This window comes from Heptranchias perlo, chromosome 40 (assembly GCF_035084215.1).
Source record: "Heptranchias perlo isolate sHepPer1 chromosome 40, sHepPer1.hap1, whole genome shotgun sequence".
In the NCBI taxonomy this organism is placed as follows: domain Eukaryota; kingdom Metazoa; phylum Chordata; class Chondrichthyes; order Hexanchiformes; family Hexanchidae; genus Heptranchias; species Heptranchias perlo.
The window spans coordinates 2062963-2075933 of NC_090364.1; the positions used below are offsets into that span (position 1 = coordinate 2062963).

Genomic DNA, 12971 nt, shown 5'->3' on the forward strand with positions numbered 1-12971 from the left:
GCGCTCTCTAAGTCCTCCTGTGGATTGCTGCCAAAGGAGGGTATTTTTACACTGTGGATCTTGCCCATTGGGCTGGGAGGCCAAACTCTTTTCCCATACAGCTATTGGGGGAGAGGAGAGACTGAGCTGGATTGGAACTGAGGTTCCACAGTTGTTTGGAACTGGCTCTGTCAGCCAGGCCCTGATAAGGTCTCACCTTCTTTTAAAATCAGAAGACAAACGAACGAGTCAACATTCCTTCAGCAAGCAATCCAAATTCAGAGAAACATTCCCCATCACCCACTTCATTAATAGGTTCAATATACTTCAGACTGGTTAGTGAAAGATCATCTTCTAACTAACCAAACTCTTCGGGAATTTGTACACTAAGTATCGGACAGATTAGTACAAGGAAACAGCAAACACAGTGATAAAAGTACACAGGGCAATCCCAATGCGAAGGACAGAGCATGTTGCTATTTGCAGTAGAATGGCAGCATGTACTGGTTCCCCACGGCTGGACTTTGCTTTGTGCAGATGAGGATTTTAGGGGGTAAATTGGGGTTAATTCTACCCAGTGACCCCGAGCAGTCCCCCCACTTTAGTGAGTGTCTGAGCCACGTCATGGGTTATATAACGATCCGATGAAATGGAAGTTGCAATTGGGGGGGGGGGGGGGGGGGGGGGGGTGGGACGGTGGGACCTCACTATCTGATGGGGGTGGGGATTGTGGCCAGTCTGAGGGGCTGAACCCACCAATTTTTCCTTTATTTGGATCTTATCCCATTGGGCAGTCAGTGCTGGTGCTCATGAAGAGGGTACAGCATCAAATGGGAACAAGGCAACTGTGAACTGGGGGTTAGATATGAACTGTTTGAGAACAAGTTCTGGACAGGCAAAGACAATTGGGAGAGTTCCCGTTCCTGGGATGTGTTTGGATGGTCAAAACTCCAATGCTCGCTCCAAGTCTGTGACAGCTTCGCAAAAAACAGGAAGGATTTTCCTTTGTTCCTGTTTTAATTGCTGTACCTGCCCCGTGAGTGTTTGATGGGACAGTGTAGAGGGAGCTTGATTCTGTATCTAACCCGTGCTGTACCTGCCCCGGGAGTGTTTGATGGGACAGTGTAGAGGGAGCTTGATTCTGTATCTAACCCGTGCTGTACCTGCCCCGGGAGTGTTTGATGGGACAGTGTAGAGGGAGCTTGATTCTGTATCTAACCCGTGCTGTACCTGCCCTGGGAGTGTTTGATGGGACAGTGTAGAGGGAGCTTGATTCTGTATCTAACCCGTGCTGTACCTGCCCCGGGAGTGTTTGATGGGACAGTGTAGAGGGAGCTTTATTCTGTATCTAATCCTGGTTGTACCTGCCCTGGGAATATTTGCCATCCTTTCAGTGAGGCATTAAAAAACACCTTCTGTCTGTTCCGCTGGTTCCAATGGATGTTGAAGATCCCATGGTAGTGTTCAAAGAACAGAAGCTCTCCCCATATCCCGGCAACATACCAGGAAATGGTATTGAATTAGCGAGTGAAAAAATATCTCAATTCTCACGAGGAAGGAATGAAAGAGTAAGTTACCTTGTGTTGGTCTTGCCCATCTGAAAGTCACATACAATTATTTTGTTTGAAGTTCATTAACTATTGTTATATAGACAAAAATGCAAGCATTCTGCACAGAGCAAGGTAGCAGAAGCAATAATGAGACTAATTAGGGAGGAATGTTAACCAGGAGAATTGCCTGCTCTTCTTTAAAACAGTACCAGGAGATGTCACCATCCACATAACTGGGGGCTTTACAACTCAGCCAATGGAGAGTTGGTCCAACAATACAGCACTCCCTCACTACACATGCCTGGATTATATGGTTAATTCCCAAACCTTCTGACTTAGGAGGTGGTCAACTGACAGAGGGTGGATGGTGCTGGAGTTAATGAATATTTCTGGACGATGGTAACGGGAGTTTAAACGCTAATTGATCAAAAACATCAGTGAAACACCACCAACATTTGTTGATAAATTGCCCCATCTAGTGGATAAATAAATTTTATCACAAGAAATGATTACAGCAGCCTGGGTTCTACAATTAATGATCAGACAGGCCTGCACTGCACAGGTTCCCTGAACTGTATTCCCTAATCCTGGTTCCTCTGCGATAATCCTTTTTAGAGTGAGGGTGACACGGTTCTGTCACCTGCACGAACAGACAGATATTAGAAATGTTCAAACCTGGAAGGAAAAAAAAAGCAGCCAGGATTCAGACTCCGGCTCCCTAGCCAGCGATCCTACTGGAAAGTGCATGAGGGTGGATGCAAGGCGAGAACACAATTGGGTTCAGCGGTGATGCTCCGGACCCTTTTCCAGGTGTCAGTGGTTGCTCAGTGTAGTACTCTTGCCTCAGTCAGAAGGTCATGGGCTTGAGTCCCACTCCAGCCTGACACTTCAGTGCAGTAGAGGGTGCACTGCAGTGTCGGAGGTGCCGTCAAACTGAGGTCTCAGATGGACATAAAAGATCCCTTGGCACTATTGGAAGAAGAGCAGAGGCCTTCTCCCTGGTCTCCTGTCCAATATTTATTCCTCATCATTAAAACAGATGTCTGGTCATTATTTCATTACTGCTTATGGGACCTTTGTGTGCAAATTGGCTGCTATGTTTCATACAACACTACTTCATTTGCTCAAAATTCTCATCCTTGTGTTCAAATCACTCCAAGGCCTTGACCCTCCCCATCTCTAACCTTCTCCAGCCCTACAAGAACTCTGTTCCTTCAATTCTTGCCTCTTGTGCATCCCCAATTTTCATTGCCCACTTTTGACAGCTGTGCCTTCAGCTGTCTAGGCCTCAAGCTCTGGAATTCCCTCCCTAAACCCTTCCTCCAAGATATTCCATAAAATCTACCTCCTAGCTTTTGGTCATGTGTCTTAATATCTCCTTGTGGCTCAGTATTACATTTTGTCTTACAACACTTCTGTAAAGTGCCTTGGGATGTTTCACTACATTTAAAAGGTGCTATATAAATGCACATTGTTATTGGAAACAGATTAATGGTGCTGTTAAAATAACAAAGGAAATCAGGATGAGGTTTTGATTCTGCATCAGAACAGCTGGAAGTAGGGAAAAACAATACATAGAGTGCAGGACACACACACACATCCATCCAAGGCTGAACAGGCCAGAGCTCTTTTCTCTAGAAAGAGAGAAGGCTGAGGGGTGACCCGATAGAGGTCTTTAAATTATGAAAGGGTTTGATAGGGTAGATGTAAAGAAAACGTTTCTGCTTGTGGGGGAGACCAAAACTAGGGGCCATAAATATAAGATAATCACAAATAAATCCAATAGGGAGTTCAGGAGAAATTTCTTTACCCAGAGAGTGGTGAGAATGTGGAACTCACTACCACAAGGAATGGTTGAGGTGAATAGCGTTGATGCATTTAAGGGGAAGCTGGATAAACACGAGGGAGAAAGGAACAGAAGGGTATGCTGATAGGGTGAAAAGAAGAGTGGTGCGAGGAGGCTCGTGTGGAGCATAAACACTGGGCTGACTGGCCTCTTTCTGTGCTGTAGACAGAATGTAACACGAACACAAGTTTGAATCCCTCCTTGGTCATAAAATATACAACTGTAAATTACAATTCAAACAGATCTATTGAGAACACAAGCCTCAGACAGCAGGACAGTTCCTCCCCCACCAAAACAAAGTTTAAAGTAACTGCAGAAAGCACCTCAACTTGTGTTTTTTTTATTAAAACCCATTAAGATAGAAGTAAGAACATTTTTGTTACAACATTTTGAAAAGTTAAAAAAAATGCAAACATTTCAAAACAAGTCAACTGAAGGTTTACCTCGAAGGCTTGTGGTATTCCCATCAACAGATCTGGCTACAAGTGAACTTGAACCGAAGTAGTGTTCTAATTCTGCAATAGACTGGACTCCCTCCCGTCTCCCCTACCCGTTGCCTCCTTCGTCTGGTCCCTGTAAGTTGCATCGAAAAATAAGCACGACAGAATCTCAGTTAAGTGTCGAATGGGTAAGCACAGGATACAAGAGTGAGGAGGATTCGGTAACAAGGGCTGGAGACTTCATTTGCTGGTCACGGTGTGAAAGGGAGAATTCACCACCGAACCTCCCATTGTATCCTACCTTCTCCCTCTGCCTTCCCCCTACCCCAATACTGTCTGAATTCTCTGCCCGGGTCCATTTTAATCTAAAATGGTGGCTGTGGCTTTGATGACAACACATCGATGAAGCAGAGGTTCAGCTTCAGATGCCGTGGTAGGAAAATCTGCTGTGTAATGGAAACAAGATTTTAAAAATTACTTCAGCATCTCATTTGAGTATATCCTTGCATGGGTTATTCACTTTGTTATTATTCCAGCTACATTAACATCCCACTACATAGGGCAGGAAGCCCTGTTGGAGGTATGTTCACTTCTGACCATTTTGTTTTTGTAGTGTTTAAAAACAGGGGAATGAAAATATGTTTCAGTCCTTGTTCCCACACCAGCTGAAAACCCAAAAAATGCTTCTAATCTTTTAAAAAACAGTAAAAAGTCTGTCTGCAGCGTGTCCCATCACAGTGATTGGACTGAATTGATGTCCTGTGTTGTTGGGTTTATAGACAAAATGAGGATCGGAGGAGGAAGGGGGGGGGGAATCAGCGTTGCTGTTCCACGTGCAGTTCCTTCAGTGTTATGTGCACTTCCACACGCAGATTGCCATGTTGCCTCCAAAATACATGTAGAGAATGTTCTTCATCTCATGAGTGACTTCAAACCCAAACCCTTCACCAACCACCACATGCCAGGAAGCACCAAACTTCTTGTCCATCGTTTCTTTAATCATTTTGGCTGCAGTCTGTGAAAGATGAAAGTAAAAAAAGATCGGAAGTAGGTTGTCAACAGAGGAGGCAGTCTCTCTAGATACCAGAATGAAGGTGTTTTTAATAATATATTTACACAAGTAACTTAAGACATGACATGTAACATGCTTGGGAGGAACAGATGATTTGGACCTGTGGTTCCCAAAGCTCTCCACCACTGGGGGTTTCCTCGCCTCATGTCTGGGTCTGTTGGAGACTCATTGATAGAGATTGATTGTTATAACTAGTTAACAACTCCATTCTCATCATATCATGTGACTACCAGGATGGTAGAAGGCAAACTAGATGGACATTGGTCTTTTTTGTCTAGCAATTCCTACGTTGCAGTGCAGCTGATGGCAGAGCCCTGGTGCTCCCATCACTGTATGCACTCCATTGTGTAACCCAGCTGACCTACAGCAACCTGATAACATTGTAGACCCAAGAAAACATGCAGCTACTAATGCGCTTCCAGGAGACACCCTTATTTGTGGTGTTCTGCTGGTTTGATGACTTGACAGAACACAGACTGCTGGCTGTAAAATCAGACATGCCAGACCCCTTGCCCCAGGTCAGCCTGTGAAGGAGACACCCCGACTGGGCAGAGGTTCAGCAGTGTGTGACTAATCGAGTGGTGCCTTTCCTCCATACATTACTTCAAGAAATGTATTCTAGTAAAATGTATGGCTTAGTATCACATGTGGCAGCACCTTTAGCAACTGAACTATCGAGGGAGCATCAACACACAACAGAACAAAGCATCGCAATTCCAACTCCCGCCCATCCACAAACCCGCTACACATGTAATGAGAGCAAAACACACTCACCTCGTTGTTAGCAGAATACTTTTCACAAGCCGTGACACACAATTCCATTGTCTCAACTTTCATTTCCTCTGGCATATCACAATGCTGAAAACAGAATAAGACAGAGGCTAGGATGCAGCTTCCACTGAAGGGAGAACTCTGCGTGTAACACAGACTCCGATCTGGTGAGGAGGTCACAACTAACCTGCATGCTTTCCCCGTTCATTACATATACAGGAGCAATTTGTGCAGAGGTTTTTGCTTTGGTGAATTTATTACGGGGGATGTTAGTGCTGGTTTATGGACCACTTTCCAACACGACAAGTACTGAAGCTCCCTCTACTTTGCCCCAATATTCTTCAGCCCAATCTCACAAGTGCACTACTGTGATATTGCCACCCCTCCTGCCCCACCCCACCCCATTTCCCACACCTCTCTGAAGGAGGTTGCCTATTAAGAGAGTGAAAGTAGGGGCAGTTTCCACTATGGATATATACCCATTCTGAACTGGATCAAGACTTCCCAAAAACTCATTTCACACAGGACTCCCACAGCCAATACCAGGTTTTTAAGCGCACAAATATCCTTCATTATTCTGAGGAATAACTTTTCACAGGATGACAGGACATGGTGAGAGAATTTGGGTTACTTAATCACAAGCTTGTTAAAGATAATAGCCTGAAAGAAAAACCTTTGCGGGACTGTTAGATGCTTTTTTGGCTTCAACGGGTTAGTGTTTTGAGAGCCCTTTTAAACTCAAATGACAGGTTAGATCAGAATCAGAGGTTCAGTAACCTGAAATCTGCAGCGCTAAACAGCTGTCACAAAGAGGGCCTGACATTAACCTCCATGCCTGAGGCTAGTAATATAAATAGCATCAATAGTATTAGCCACTAGCTCGAGTGGGGAAGTGAAACTGAAGGCTGACCCAAACAATCCCATGAATTCAGAACGATCAGCCTGTCTACAACCACATTATACCTCGTCTGGAACACTTACTGAGACAGATTTTAAAGCACCTGCCATTTCACAAAACATAGCTATTGGGCTTTTTGGTTTGAAAATGAGGCGATTTAACAGGGTGCAGCTAGAGACACTAACAAGGACAGTTAGCTCAGTTGTTGGGAGCCCAGACTGAACTAAGATTTTGAGGAACAGGAAAAGATCATTAGGGCCCTTTCATTCTCCCCCCCCCACAGATCCTATCTAGTCACTATAGGGTTGAAATCTCCAATTGTGAAGTTCACCAAAACTAGGGGCCATAAATATAAGATAGTCACTAATAAATCCAATAGGGAATTCAGGAGAAACTTCTTTACCCAGAGAGTGGTGAGAATGTGGACCTCACTACCACAAGGAGTAGTTCAAGCAAATAACAGATGCATTTAAGGGGAAGCTAGATAAGCCCATGAGGGAGAAAGGAACAGAAGGATATGCTGATGGGTGAGATGAAGGGTGGGAGGAGGCTCGTGTGGAGCATAAACACCAGCATAGACCAGTTGGGCCTAATGACCTGTTTCTGTGCTGTAGACTATGTAACGCACTCATTACATTCCTGTCTGCTGTCTTTACATTTAAATTTAATATTAGCACAGAGTGGAATATAGTACCAATGTGTTAAGTGCTTGTTTGCAAACTTCACTAATCACTCTCTTGCCAGAAATCACATCCTTTGATCGCTTGGACCCTTCGTTCCACAACTATTGTCCTTTGGATAAAAAGGTTTCACTGGCCATCCCCCTTTCTTACTCGCAGCCTCCTAAACTTTCCCACCATCTAATCTCAAACACAGACTGCAGTCCGTTCCCGCACCTTGTAACTATTTTACCGTGGCCAGACGGGATTTGGGAGGTGTGGATTTGCGCGAGAATGGACCCGCTAGTCACCGTTTGGCCTTGCAGAGATCTGCAGCCAAGTTAATCATTGCTCATTTTCACTCATTACCAATGATTGAGAATAGTGATTGATCACTCAGAAGGGAAAAAGATCTGTGGGTGGGACAAAAGCTCATCACCACTATCAACGCCATTTACTGCTAGTCCTCTCAGAGTTGCCCAGTGGCAGTAGGTGTAAATGAATAATCTTATTTGGCCCATTACAGCTCTCTGGACGCAATTATAAAAGCATCTAAATCTGTCAAGACATTTTTCCAAGTTTAAAGTGAAATTTAAATTTTTATTTTATAGCATGAAAATATCAGTTGATTAATTAATTAACTTTATAGCTGCTGCCTGTTAAATAGGCACAGAGCCCAGACCTTGGTAAGATTGACGAGACATAAATTGACCTTGAGCAAATAGAATTGGGAACCCTGTCTAATGCAAGGAACCCTGCTTCAGCAAGTGGAACTTTGCTCTGGATTTGGACACCTACACTCAAACATTCAAGCACCATCATTGTTGGGAGACAGCTCCACAAGCAGAGGCAGGACATGACATTTAGACCCACAAGCTGGGGAGGCTTTTGAATTGAATGGACTTTCTCACCGTTCCCGCTCTTCAGCGCCTCAATCTGGAAGGGGGTTCAAGCAGTTTGATCAGAAACTCACCCTGACGATGGGGAAGGTTTGAACACGCCTGGAATCTGCATCTTCCTTCTTTCCCTCAGGCTCTGCCATTACACATAAACTCTACCCCTTTTAGGGAAAAAAAAGTTGTTAATAGTCCCATTTCAAAAAGGTGATCACATTAAAAACTAAGATACTGATTTAACTGTAGTACTGGATTCCTTCCCAGTCCTTTGAAAAAAATCACACTCCTCTTTCAAAGGGCCCCCTTATTGCCAAATATTCATCATCTCAGTAGGAGGACAGATGGGGATGTTGGACACTGGATAGTTAATACCAATCCCAGAGTGAAATCACAGTACATTGGCTGCCCCTAACCAGGGGTTCAAAGGCATAAGCACCCATTCCCATATTAAAAAAGGAACACTCCCAAGGGAACTGGTTCAATGATTGAGTTGATTCTGTCAGTGCTGAATCCATCCCATTTATACTGCAGGGTGGGCTCAGGAAGAACCAAATATGTGCAAATCTTGCACATGCACAGCCTTCGGCAGGTTTTTTTTTGGGGGGGGGGGGGGGGGGGGGGGGGGGGGGGGAGAAGAACGGAGGGGAGATCCATACAGACCAGTAATGACTAAAGCACATTGCTGGCCTGAGACGTCCGTCTGCCCATTCGTACGGCCAGGATGGCAGACCCTGCTGCAACAGCCATCTACTTTGCTCCACACTCAACAACTTCTCATTCGGGATAAAACCCCTTTGAACTAGGATCTGGTATCTCCAGTCACAAAGGTGCTCCTGCCATCAGAGGCAATCCTTTGTGGTAAAGTGTACAAAACATGGTAACTAGGATTGACCGAGTGGTGCACCATTAGAATTGGATCCCTGGCTCGATGAAGCAGGGGATAACTGCATCACCCTGGCTCAGATCAACTACTTCAACAGACCAGTGGGACCTGGACTCTTTCTGCTCAGAATCCCACCAGACAGTGCATTTACTCAAAGACAGAGGGAGCAGCATAGGTCCCTTGTATAGTACTTAGGAACTTTGAGGCAATGGATTAGAGCACATAGGAACAGGAAGAGGCCATTTAGCCCCTCGAGCCTGTTCCACCATTCAAGGAGATCACGGCTGATCTGTGACCTTACTCCATATACCCACCTTAGCCCCATATCCCTTAGTACCTTTGGTTAACAAAAATCGATCAATCTCAGGCTTAAAATTAACAACTGAGCTAGCATCAACTGCCATTTGTGGAAGAGAGTTTCAAATTTCTACCACACTCTACATGTAAAAGTGTTTCCTAACTTCACTCCTGAAAGTCCTGGCTCTAATTTTTAGGCTATTTCCCCTAGTCCTAGATCCCCAAACCAGTGGAAATAGTTTCTCTCTATCTACCCTATCACCTCTAAATGAAACCCAGTAAGGATTCAAACAGGATGGGCAATCTGCCACACAGTCAAACAGCTGCCAAAACTCAGTCTGGGTTCACAACAGCCACTGGGGTGAGCTTCAGAAAGGTGCCTAACATCTATGGAACCACAGACGGAAACATATTCCCCTAAACCCATCAGCCTATTCACACGACAGAGCCCACAAGCCTAAATAAGACCAGTAGGTGTGGTGTGAAAGTAAGGTTAGCAACATTACCATACCAAAAACTAGCCAAAGAAATCTCATTCCTCAACCCTAGGATTTAAAAACTTTTCCTCCCTAGTCTTTGAACTAGACAGTGTTTGATCAGAACTTAAAAAAAGTTAGTCATCACAGGATTAAAGTGATGTCAAAATCTGACAGCACAAAAAGATCAAGGTGTACACAGGGATCACTTTCAATGCCCCCACCCCATAATTTAATGCTCAATACTCTGCAGGAGATAAAGAAACTTGTTTTTAAAAATGAACTTTTAATTAAAATGAAACAGAATTGAGTGCAGCTCAGCATCACACCAGACAGTGCATTTACCAGATGGACCATCAGAAATAAGTAGGATGTGTTTCCACAGACCAGGGATCCAACCTGGGACCATTCTGGTCTGCAAGGCTCAGTATCACACCAGGCATTACATCTACCTACTGCTGAACTATGGAAGGAGCTGGTTTCTACATTCACTATTCTCCCCAGTCTAGTTCCACCAATTGCAAAAAAGGAGCTTTATTTCATATAACAAAAAGTGATCAGGTCCCCTTCCTAAAACAAAGAAGCACAATGAAACACTTTTGAAGTGTAGTCACTGTGGCAATGTAGGAAACACAGCAGCCAATTTGCACACAGCAAGATCCCACAAACAGCAATGTGATAATGACCAGATAATTTTTCTTTTAAAAAGTGTTGGTTGAAGGATAAATATTGGCACAGGACAAAACAGACCAGACAGATTTCTACCAAATGACTTCCATTCTATCCTGAATGCACTGTGTTATGCTAGGGTACCCTCTTCACATTCTCTTGCTGAGTGCCTAAACACTTAACAGAATATTCAACAGCAGAGGGTGTCACACCCAATCCTATCCTCACCAGACATTACTGGCCAATGATCAGGAAAATCCTGGCTGATCTTTTCCCCTTCCCCCAACCCAGGAGGCACAGAACCAACAGTAACACCTCACCCAGCACACAGTTAAGGATTAAACCTGGGATCTCCTAATCTATGTGGCTCAGTACAACATCAGAAAGGGCATTCACCTAGTGGCTTAGGTTTTGTTTTCATGGGCTGCAAAAGTGATTACCATGAACCCTTAGGGACCACATATCTATTAAAAATCTGTCAACTGCATACAATTCCTATTAAACTTTAACATTGGAAAAATTCTGTCCACATTTATAATGGGAACTGCCTATGTAAACTTGTCACACTTGTAATTACACTCTCCCAAGTAGACATGCTGCAGCACCACCACTGGTAAGAGGTTGTAACTACAGAATGAAAAGTTTACATTGGCAGTTTCCATTATAAAGTGTGGACATCAGATTTTATAAATGGAAATATAAAAATAGGAAAGAGTGCATGACTTGAAATGGGGGAGGGGGTTAATTACATCAGCACACCATGTGCCAATTACTCCCCCCCCACCAACCCTCAAACTCCACCTGAAGACTACACTGGATCTTGACTCCTCTTGTGCAACATAAGATCCAGTAAACTTCCCAATAGAATCTTACAGCACTAAAAGTGACCATTCAACCCATCATGCCTATGAACTCTTTGAAAGAGCTATCCAATTAGTCCCACACTCCTGCTCTTTCCCCACAGCCCTGCACATTTTTTCCCCTTCAAGTATTTATCCAATTCCCTTTTGAAAGTTACTAGTGAACCTGCATCCACCACCCTTTCAGGCAGTGAATTCCAGATCATAACTCACCATATAAAACAATTTCTCCTCATCTCTCCTGTTTTTCTTTTGCTGATTATCTTAAATCTGTCATCTGGTTACCAATCCTCATACTAGTGGAAATGGTTTCTCCTTATTTACTCTGTGGCCAATATTTATCCCTCAACCAACATTAAAACAGATTACCTAGTCAATATCACATTGCTGCTTGTGGGATCTTGCTGTGCACAAATTAGCTGCCACATTCCCTACATTACAACAGTGACTACACTTCAAAAATACTTCACTGGCTGCAAAGCGCTTTGAGATGTCCTGAGGTGGTGAAAAGCGCGCTAGAACTGCAAGTTATTTCTATCAAAACCCCTCATGATTTTGAGCAACTCTAATAAATCCCCTCCTTAACCTTCTCTGCTCCAAGGAGGAGAACAATCCCAGCTTCTCCCGTCTCTCCGCGCAACTGAAGTCCCTCATCCCCGGTAAGTGCGGGGAGGGGGCTGCGCGGGGCCCAGAGGCCGGAGCTCAAGCCTCCCCCACCTTGCTCCCCGCCAGTCTGGCCAGCCCAGCCCGGGTCTTCCCCGGTAAAGAGGCCTCGGGAGAATGAACTTACCTCCAATCGCGGACGGGTTGAAGCGCAGCGGGGCCGCCGGGTGTGTAAGCCGCGCTCGGTGACCGGCCCAGGCCCCGACTCCCCTCACCGGCCGTTGTTAGGGACAGAATCCGGGTCCTAGTAACCACAGTCACCGGAAGTACCGCCTTCCCCCGCGTGTGATTGGACGGACGACCTCGGCCCCGAAGTTGGATTGGTCGGAGCAGCTGTCACTCAAACAGCTTTGGCAGGCCCTGAACTCCAGGGCGGCCACAAGTCCCGCCCTCTCCAAAGGTGATTGGCTGTCACTTCAAAATGGAACATTTCATTGGCTCGTTGGGGTGTCAGTCATCACCGGCGGGCCGAGCGGGGAATTTAAGGATCTTGAAGCGATTCCCGCCGTCGGAGGATTGGATTTCAGCCCGGTTTTTATTATTGATAAACATTTATAGAAACGGTGGCGATTTAAGACCCTTTGAGCCACAGATCGGTTGGTTGTCAAGGCGCAGATTTGCGCCTGCCTAGCAACCGTTTTTAGCGGTAGTACCGCCTCCGGGTGACGTTGATTGGTCGGATTTGATGCCCATTTAACTGGCGTTTGATGGACTTCAATCAAAGTGTAAGGAATCTTACACCAGGTTATAGTCCAACAGCTTTATTTAAAAATCACAAGCTTTCGGAGGCTTCCTCCTTCGTCAGGTGAAGTGTGGGATTCCATGAAGGTTACCGCATTTATAGTCAGAGAACAATGCCTGGTGATTGCAGATAATCTTTCCAACTGCCCGTTGTCAAGGCAATCAAAGGAGTTGAATAGTGTTCAGAGAGAGAGACATTACATACAGGACCACCGAATACACAAACGGCCAGAACCCAAAGACAGAGAGAAACATCCGAAAGGAAGAGAAA

General features: G+C 44.9%; 1 protein-coding gene across 1 annotated transcript; it reads right to left on the bottom strand.

Moving 5' to 3' along the window:
* Positions 1-3699: 3699 nt before the first annotated feature.
* Positions 3700-12194, bottom strand: LOC137305317 (dynein axonemal light chain 4). The gene is made up of 4 exons (XM_067974159.1): positions 12087-12194; positions 8189-8275; positions 5662-5745; positions 3700-4830 (listed from the first exon to the last, which is right to left on the bottom strand). The coding sequence occupies exons 2-4, from the start codon at positions 8255-8257 to the stop codon at positions 4666-4668; spliced, it is 318 nt and encodes a 105-aa protein (XP_067830260.1). The 5' UTR covers positions 8258-8275; positions 12087-12194; the 3' UTR covers positions 3700-4665.
* Between the last annotated feature and the right edge of the window lie 777 nt (positions 12195-12971).

What these genes read in the sequence shown, in the direction of transcription:
- LOC137305317 (XM_067974159.1), bottom strand. Translation starts at nt 8,257, where the DNA reads ATGGCAGAGCCTGAGGGAAAGAAGGAAGATGCAGATTCCAGGCGTGTT. An exon ending in AAACCTTCCCCATCGTCAGG is followed by an intron (nt 5,746 to 8,188) that starts GTGAGTTTCTGA and finishes TTCTGTTTTCAG; the next exon opens with CATTGTGATATGCCAGAGGA. An exon ending in AGTATTCTGCTAACAACGAG is followed by an intron (nt 4,831 to 5,661) that starts GTGAGTGTGTTT and finishes CATCTTTCACAG; the next exon opens with ACTGCAGCCAAAATGATTAA.